The sequence below is a fragment of the Mauremys reevesii genome, linkage group 16 (assembly GCF_016161935.1).
Source record: "Mauremys reevesii isolate NIE-2019 linkage group 16, ASM1616193v1, whole genome shotgun sequence".
Lineage (NCBI taxonomy): Eukaryota > Metazoa > Chordata > Testudines > Geoemydidae > Mauremys > Mauremys reevesii.
This window is the reverse complement of record NC_052638.1, coordinates 3799267-3808890: the sequence shown is the minus strand read 5'-3', so window position 1 is coordinate 3808890 and position 9624 is coordinate 3799267. Positions and strand designations below refer to the sequence as shown.

Here is a 9624-nt window from a genome sequence, read left to right as displayed (position 1 = left end):
TGAAAAGTTTGGAGACCACTGGACTACCCAGTAGGCACCTCCCTGCCTTGTGCACAGGGCCAGGGACAAGGAGTTGATAAGTCTGTTCCATCTTTCACGATTCTCTGCCACTTTAATTTTCAAGGACAGAATCAAATATCTCCATAGCCAAACAAGCCTCAAATGCTCAACTCCATGCACAGTCTGATCTTATTCTTAAGGGAAAGCCAGACTTGAATCAAATCGGTTGTAATGTCTTTACTACAACCGGTGACCCAAAAGATTGCACAGGATTGAGGGGATTCAGTTGAAGGGACCGGGGTGTAAATCACACCTGTGTCTGAAAGGGGTTAGCTACCATTGTAGGGGTACCACATAGGACTCTGGGAATGGGAAGCTGAAGGAGGGGAGAATTGTTGGCAGTGTATTTTGTGCATAGTCAGCAGGGGCGGCTCTAGGTATTTTGCCGCCCCAAGCATGGCAGGCAGGCTGCCTTCAGGGGCTTGCCTGTGGGAGGTCCCCGGTCCCGCGGATTCGGCGGCACGCCTGCGGGAGGTCCTCCGGTTCCACGGCTTTGGCATACCCGCCGCCGAATTGCCGCCGAAACCGCAGGACAGGTGGACCTCCTGCAGGCAATTGGGGAATTGGTTGAATTGGCCTAAAGCCGGCCCCATGGCTCCGCGTGGCTGCTGTCAAGGGCTGTGCCGTTCCGTACGACCAAGGCTGTGCTGGCAGCTTTGTATTGTTCCAAGTCAGGCCCCTGGCACGTGCAGCACCTTGTCTTTGGGAGATTGGCTAACGGCTACTGGAGCTTCACTCCCACCTCACTAATCACGTGGACGAAGCTGCATGTGGTGCAGGAAGCTGGCCTGGTCCAGCCTGGCCCTGTGTCCTTTGTGTGTGTGGCTGAGAGAGGGCAGGGGAGAGTTTGCCGTGTTCTTTGGAGAGCAGTGCCAGTGTCTAGTTCCCAGCCCAGAAGCCAGAGGGCTGCACCGTGGTGCGGGGGTCAAGGACCCACCTGGCATGGACGCTCCGCCTGGTGTCAGGGGCGAGGCGCTGGGCAGAGACGTTACAGGGGAGAGGTGCGAGATTATTGGCCCGATGTCCTTGGCAGCCAGCTGTAGCCAGGCAGAGAGCGGCTCTAACCCCACAGGCTGCCGGGCAGGAGCCGAGCTGGTTCTCCCCAGCCTTGTCAGCCCCTCCTTCGTGGGCAGATCTCCAGAGAGCCAGAGCAGCCTTGCCCGTAGCTCCCGCTCTCACTCCACCCCCTGGCTCTGCCGTAGTGCTGAGCCCGGGCTCTGGTCTCCATACGCTTAGGGCTGCCCCGGTTCCCCTGCAGCAGCTGCCATCTCAGCTTGCTCTCTAGCGGCATCCCCAGCCCCCCCCCCCAGCCCCTGCCATTGGCTGGCTCCCTGCAGCCCGCTTTGTCTCGCAGACTCTTTCAGCAGGAAGTTTGAAACCAGCTTCCTGACCACCTGGCTCCTGCTGCCCTCCGGGTGCTGAGCTGCCCTGATCTCACTCGCCACGGCCCTGGCACCGGCACAGCCCCGGCGTTGGGAGTCCAGCCTTTCCGCTCTGCTGGGCATAGGGGCTTAGCGCTTACCCAGCTTTCAGGCTGGCTAAATGGTACAAACCCAGCCTGTGGAGGCCAGGCCAGGCCAGGCAGGGTCCAGGCAGGGCTGTTGCATTAGAACAGTGGGTTTATTGAGGACACAGGCACGGCTGACGGCGCAGTCACTGGAACGGCCTGACCCAGGGCTCCTGTCGCGTGGCCAGGGGGCGTCTCACCAGGGAAGAACTTTCCCTTCCCAGCTCACAAAGGCCCCGTTCTCCTTCCTGGAGAGTGTTGGAAGCACGTTCAGGATCCCTCGGACACTTGCATCCACCGTCAGTGGGGCCTGCAGGGGGCAAAGGAGAGTGAGGGGGAGAAGCCTGCCCTGGGGCTGGCCCAGGACACCAGGGGCCAGGCCAGGATCTGGGAAAGGATCTCAGTAATCCCATTCTGCCCTCGCTGGCAGTGAACGGGGGAGCCAGTCCCAGGCCAGTGTTTACAATAGAAAGTGGGTGAAAAGGGCTGCACCCCTGAGAGACACCCTAAGCCCCAATGGAGACAGACGACCAGCTCCTGCCCCTCCAGCTCCCCAAGCAGCAGCTCTGTAGGGATTGCTGTGCAATGCTGAGCGCTGAAGGAACCATGGGACCAGCAGCCCCGGGAAGCAATGCCCAGGACACAGCACTGAATCCCCAGAGAGCTGGGTCCTGACGACTGCCTCGCTGGGATGGGAGCCCCTGAGAGGTGTCATCAATATGGGGCGGGTGATAAGGGAACAGGCTCCAGTGTAACATGTGGCTACGACTGGCCTCTCCCACTGAGGCACCTACCTGGTGGGATGGTGAGCCCCCCATGTCAGTCTGCACCCAGCCAGGATGGACAGCGATGCTCAGGATCCCGTCTCCTTCATACCCCAAGGATTGGCACTTGGTGAGCATGTTCAGAGCAGCCTGTGGGCGAGACACCATGAGCAGAGACAGCAGCGTGTGGGGAGAGCAGGAACCCACCCCCAGGAGAAAGGTGAGCAAGGGGGACAGCTGATGCAAGCTGCAGTGTGTGATTCTCTCCGTGGGGACGATCAGCATGTTACTGAGTCACCACCTCTCACTGCAATGGGCCCACATGCAGGACCCAGAGTCCTGGTCCAAGGCTTGGGCTCTGGGGTCAGGTGACCAAGCATCATGTGACCCGGAGGCCGTGCTTCCCACAAGGGGGAGCAGAGTGAGATTGGCCGGAATGCTGGCCTGGCAGGTCAAATCTGGGGGATAAGCCACGGGGCAAGAATAGGGTGACTAGACAGCAAATGTGAAAAATCGGGACGGGGGTGGGGGTAACAGGAGCCTATGTAAGAAAAAGACCCAAAAATCGGGACTGTCCCTATAAAATCGGGACATCTGGTCACCCTAGGCAAGAAAGACTTTTCTTTCCCCTTTGCTGTAGCGGAACACGGACCGAGCGTGAATTGGTGCCCTGCTGAGCACACCCCCTACCTTGCTGCACCGATAAGATACAACTTGCCCCAACTGCCAGGCAAAGAGATTCGTGATGGAGCCAGCCTCGCTGGACATGTTGACAATGGCCGCCTTGCTGCAGCTCAGCCCTTTCTGGTTGCTTCCCTGGGCAGCCTTCTTCAGCAAGGGCAGGAACGCCTGGGCAATGGGGAGAACAGAGCACCCCCGGGTCAGCTTAGGAGAAAGGACCCACATTCCTCTCTTCACCAGTGGACTCTGATTTGAATTGAAGTGGGTTCAGCTGTTGCCCAGCTGCAGCGCAGCACCGCCTGTGACACCTCTGGCGGGCTGGTCCCCTTGGCCTGCTGCTCCTGGGCCATGCTCTCCCCCTGCCCTCCAACTTGTTCACAGGCTCAGTCCTGTTTCAAAGGCTGATTTCTAGGAGTTGGGTAACCTCATTCTGCCCTCGCTGGCAGTGAACGGGGGAGCCGGTCCCAGGCCAGTGTTTACAATAGAAAGTGGGTGAAAAGGGCTGCACCCCTGAGAGACACCCTAAGCCTCAGTGGAGACAGCGCGAGGTCAAGGGAAGAATTCTGCCGTTGCCCTAGCTACCACCTGTCGGAGCAGTGGAGTTACTACAGCGACAGAAGAACTCTTTTGGCACCGCTGTCGTGTTTCTAGTGTAGATACAGCCGATGATAGGCTGTTTCCCTACCTTACAGCCCTGCACAGAGTATCTTGCGGGATTGTACACACCCTCTAGATCCGGGGTTCTCAAACTGGGGGTCACAAGGTTACTACATGGGGGGGGTCGCAAGCTGTCAGCCTCCACCCCAAACCCCGCATCACCTCCAGCATTTATAATGGTGTTTTTAATGTATAAGGGGGGGTCGCACCCAGAGACTTGCTGTGTGAAGGGGTCACCAGCACAAACGGTTCAGAGCCCCTGCTCTAGATCTGTGCTAGACAGAGGCCTTGACTCACTGACATGGAAGTATTTCCTCTCCAATATGCTGAGCCGTACTTACAGCACACTGCAGAAATCGGGTAGGATGGTCAAATACCAGCAGCTTTGGCCTAACTCGGCTTCCATCCGAGCCAATGAGAGTTTTAACACGGAGGTATTAAGAGCCCGGTTAGGCCAATACAATTTGCTTCTTCAAATCCTACACTCAGTATAAGAGTAGCAGCAAAAACTTGTGGGCGTATTCAGTATGAAACAGACCACCTCTGATCAGAGCTAAGACAGCCTCATCGTTAACTGCCTTGTCCAATCCCTGTCCCTGCGGAAGGCCGGGCTGCCGGGGGGAAGGAAAGTACCTCGTACCTAGATGCAAACACACACTTCAGTGACAACTTATTCCAGTGTAAGGTGCCCAACTCTCATTCACTGGCAGTGGGATTTGTGTGCCCAACTCCTTTAACCACCTTTGAAAAACCCAGCCCTGGTGCACAGAGCTAGAGCAGGCCAGGCCAGCAACGGCATGAGTGTGCAGCTAAAAGCCATGGATTGGGAATGGTGCCATGGGGACTAAGGGTGCAGGAAAAGTTAGTTCTATTTATCTGCTGGAGCAATAATAAGTGACCATATCACTGAAGAGCATCCTGTAAGGCAGGCCTGGCACAACATGCAGCCCGCGAGGGGATCCTAAATCCCCCGCACATGGCGCTCTGCAGGCAGCCCAGAGCCCTTTGAATCACGGCCACGGCCGGAAAGCAAAAGGCTCTGGGTTGCCCGCAGTCGTGGGGAGCGCAGAGCCCTTTAAATCTCAGCCGCGGCCAGGAGTCAGAGGGCTCTGGGCTGCCCGCTGTGGCGGGGAGCCTAGAGCCCTTTAAATCCCAGCTGCGGCCAGGAATCAAAAGGCTCTGGGTTGCCCACAGCTGCGGGGAGCGCAGAGCCATTTAAATCCCAGCCGCGGCCGGGAATCAGAGGGCTCTGGGCTGCCCGCAGTTGCGGGGAGCACAGAGCCCTTTAAATCTCAGCCGCGGCCGGGAATCAAAGGGCTCTGGGCTGCCCGCAGAGATTCCCAGCCGCGGCTGGTATTTAAAGGGCTCAGGGCTCCCTGCCGCTGTGGGCAGACCAGAGCCATTTGAATCCCGGCACGCGGCCGCTGTTTGCCCCGTCCCCGGACCCCTGCCCCAACTGCCCCCCCAGGACTCCCACCCCCTATCTAACACCACTGGTCCTTATCCCCTGATACCCCTCTCCCGGGACTCCTGCCCTAACTGCCCCCCAGGACCCCACCCCCAATCTAAATGCCGCTGCTCCTTGTCCCCCAATTGCCCCCTCCCAAGACCCCTGCCCCTTGTGACCCCAGCCCCTATCTAAACCTCCCTTCTCCTTGTCCCCAACTGCCCCCTCCTGAGACCCTCCCAACTTCCCCCCAGGACCCTCCTACCTGTCCCCTGATAAACCCCTTGAGACTCCCATGCCTATCCAATTGCTGCCTGTCACCTGACTGCCCCCCTGAACCTCTGCCCCATCCAACCTGCCCTGCTCCCTGTCCCTTGACTGCCCCCTGGAACCCCCTACCCCTTCTCCAACCCCCAGCCCCCTTACTGTGCCACTCAGAGCAGCGTGTCTGGCTCCATGCAGCTCCAGACACATTGCTGCCGTGCTCCCCCGTGGAGCCCACAGCCCTCTCCCACCCCCAGCACCTGCCTTCCAGATTTGAACACCTCAGGATTCAGGAGTGCTCAAGCTCAGTTTGGGCAGCTCTTACTTCATTTCTCCCAAATCAAATATACTGATCCACTGTAACTTGCTGTAGAAAAAGCAGGATAAAATTGAGCAAGAAATGCTTATTAGCACTGGAATTGCTATTTTCAGCAGCCATTGCCTTTTTGTTTGTTTAAAAGGAAGACAGTGATATTGCATTGGCAAATTCCCCATAGAAAGAAAGAGTGGAACAAAAGAATAATAAAGGCACCTCAACTTTTCCTCATTTATGGAGGACAGGCTTATAATATGCATCCAGATATCCTCCAATCACACAAGCTGAAAATTGTTCCACTTTACTGCAGCTCTGTAACCATATGGGAACCAATCCTGTCTGTGTTTTGTGCACATCCAAATTTCCTGCTGAATGACCTGCCCTGGGAGCGTTACCAGTGACCCAGGGCTGGGGCGGCAGGAGGTGGGGGGGGGCACTGGTGGGGGGAGCCCAGCGCTGGGGCAGCAGCAGGGTGGGGGGAGGGCACTGGTGGGGAAGAAAGGGGGAAGCCCAGCGCTGGGGCGGCAGCGGGTGTGGCTGGGGGGAGAGCCCAGGATTGGGGCAGCAGGGGGGTACAGGGGGGAGCCCAGGGCTGGGATGGGGGACAGCCAAATTTTTTTTTGCTTGAGGCAGCAAAACACCTAGAGCCGGATATTTTAAATCATTTTAAAGTATCACCTCCTGTTGCATCGCAGGCGTATATGAACAAAGCTCTTCAGTCAGTTTAAATGGCAGCAAAGTCATTTATTTCTCTCCAGCATACATCTTTATACTCTTGAAGCAGGCAAGCAAGCAGTTGCTAATTGGTTAACAAAATTAACACACCCGCAGCTGTGACTTCATAGAACTAGCCAAGGCCAACTTCTCAAAACAAAGCTCAAAGCCTAATTAACCCATCCTAAAAACCTAAACATCTTAGCTTCCCACACTACAGCTGCCAAGCTAGCAAAATATTCCCAACACCTCCCCCCTCTACCCAAAATCAAAAAGGAGGGAAAGAAAAAAGGAATGAAAACATAAGCAAAACATTTCCAACTTATGACAGCATAACACCACAATCTATCACAAGCCAAAATTAAAACTTTATAAAGCCAACCTATATAACCATGCAATTCTTAACATAACCCCAACAACACCAAACAAAAACAAAGCACAACAAATAAATGGTGTAAATTCTACAGGATTCCCCCTTTCTTTATAGCACACCAACTTGTGGCAAACTTCTATTACCAAATCATCCCTCAGATGTCAGGTGATCAAACTGACACTGAGGGAGGGGGGGTGCTAGAAAAAACACAACATAAACCACATAAAACGCAAAGGACAATTCTGGCCAGAAAAACAAACAAACAAACACCACAAAACAAAACATAAGACACACAACATAAATTTAACTCTATAAATAAATGCATGGTACATAAAATGCTATGCAGCTAACACCAATTTTCTTAATATCTAAAAAAACAAAACAAAACTACCCCTACTGGGCAAGCAATCATTACATACAATATACAAATACCCTTAATACCATCAGGCAAAAAAAGAAAAATTACATCATCAATTAAATCATTTACAGTAATACAATTGCATCCTAACTTACTTCTGAATACAAAGCCATTCACAGCTTAAGGGTTCTTACTATTAACTTCTACTTTTAAACCCAAAAAAAAAAAAATCACCACTTATATACCCTTAGCCTAATACAATTACAATAACATAACACAATATACAATCTTCAACTAATGCAACAAAATTATTTATGACCAAACAATTGCAAACTAATTTCTTTGCTTAAATTTATTTACAAACATTTCAAAAACACCAAAAACTTTTCTCTTTAGCATCTTTACAAAATTCAACTGCTATTCCCTCCAGCAACCACAGAGTTAACTTTGTACTCTGCCTAACATTACTCGCTAGTAGTTAATTACCTTTTCTATCAACTACACCCTCAAGGTTATCAACCAGTATTCCAAGCTTGTTGTCTGTTGCCCGCCGCCTGGGCCCGATCCTTTTTTCCTCTTCAAGTTCTCTATCTATTGCGTGCCTGCCTGGGCCCGATCCAAAGCACTTTACATAAAGGTATTTTGGGTCACATAAATTCAAAGCCATTCTCCCAAATTACCTAAATTTATGCCTAAATAACACCATAAACTCCCCCCCCCTTTGAGAATACTCAACAAACCTTTTGGCTGAGTTTTCTCAAACTTTAAAAACAAAAAACAATTAGGCTCTAAAAAACAGGGGTAGTAATGGGGGAGGGGGGGAAATACCATTTACAATCCAATTAGGGAGGGCAATACATGCTAAAAAAAAATTCCACAACACAGGGCGCAGCCTGTAAAATAAACCCCAAAATCCAATCAATACCACATTTTTTAGCAGGAGTCCCACATTTTTTCCTGCCAGTGTGCAATTCTTTGCTTCTTTACCAGGGTCAGTTCTCAATGCCCTTTTAGTCAGGAATTTCTAGACATTGGCAATATCAATGATGTGAGTGTTTTTTCTTCTGTTCCACCACCATCGTGGTTCAAGTTCTGAAATTATCAGGATATCATCCTATACATTCAGGCAAAGCAAAAATTATTTCAATCAATTAAATCAATCAGGAGGATCAAACAAACGGGATCCTGGCACAGCTAACAAGCAGTTGTTCTCCAGGGCTCAGGGTGTGTACATCTTGTTGCTTTCTCAGTCATTCCATCCACCATTGCAGCAGTCATCTCTAATACTGACACTGTTGCAGTTTCTTCAGTCCTACTGTTTGCAGCCTCAAATCCTGAATGAGCAGTGGTAATATCTTGGACTAGTTCAGGAAATAGTTTTCCAGGCACTGCTTCTAAAGGCTTTAAAGTTTCAGCTGAGGTTTCCATAGATGTTACAGTTTCTGCAATGATTTGTTCTTCAATTGCTGCAGCTGTAACAGGCACAAATGTTTTTTGAGCCCCAGAGCTTTCAGTACTAAAAATGGGTGAGCCAGTATCTGCCAGCTGCACAGCTAAATTCTCTTGCTCCTCTTCGTCTCCCTTTCCACACACAGGCAGTTCTTGAGGACACATGTTGCTCTGTAGAGGGGCCCCATTTACAACTGCCCCTGGGCATTCTGATACTAGGTTAGATGGCGCATCTCCTACATCATTCTGCATGGGGGCCTCAGCTGCAATCGCTTCAGTGGGCTCTGATTCCAAGGTAAACACAGGATCTTCTACCTCTGTCGTCACAGGTGCCTCAGTTACCCCACTCTGCATTGCATCCCCAATAAAAGCTCCCTGAGTGATCTGCCGCTCATCGGATCCCTGAAGCCGAGCAGTTCGGGTGGGCTTAGTGATGTCCATAGCAAAGGCAGTGTGGGAGGGCCAGTGGATCCAAACCCTCGAGACCCGGTCAATCGGGTCGATCGGGCACACATCCCTCGAAAGGTATTAACTGAGCAAGACGTGTACCAGCAGTTATAGTCACAGGGGGACAAAGGGCACGTACCATTATCCCAATATTCCCCGTATAATCGGCATCAATAAGGCCAGGCAAAACAAAAATACCTTGTTTTGATGTTGACGAAGCCAATCAAAAGGGCACTCAGGCCAAATCCTAATGGACCATCGGTGTTGGAAGGAAGAACTTGAACCTCGTCAGTCTCTAAAACTACATCTGTCGCTGTGGCCAAATCCACTCCGCACTGCCACAGGTTGCTCCGGTGAGGTGTTCCAGGCAGCCAGGTTGGCGGGTGGAGGCACTTGTGTCGCCGCGCTCCTCCGAGGCGCTCCGTGATCCGCTTCCGGCAGCGGTGTTCCATCCTTCTTGTATCGCGCCAACAGTCGGCGCGCGATGTCCAAACTTATCACATCGTGTGCAAGCGCCAGTTGCAGCTTCAGGTAACACATCAGAGGCCCGCTGCTCATTTTGCATAGGGCAGTCCCGCCGAAATGCC

The 9624-nt window shown here is 52.4% G+C and overlaps 1 protein-coding gene across 2 annotated transcripts in view; it reads right to left on the bottom strand.

Annotated features, from left to right (window-relative positions):
• Positions 1-1661: 1661 nt before the first annotated feature.
• Positions 1662-9624, bottom strand: part of LOC120384177 (C-factor-like) — a 23303-nt gene continuing 15340 nt past the window's right edge. For both annotated transcript variants that reach the window (XM_039502528.1, XM_039502527.1), the window contains exons 4-6: positions 3022-3180; positions 2362-2481; positions 1662-1877 (exon numbers count right to left, since the gene is read on the bottom strand). In XM_039502528.1, the coding sequence (XP_039358462.1) occupies positions 1764-1877; positions 2362-2481; positions 3022-3180 (393 nt within the window). In that variant the 3' untranslated portion in view covers positions 1662-1763. The remainder of the gene's footprint in view (positions 1878-2361; positions 2482-3021; positions 3181-9624) is intronic.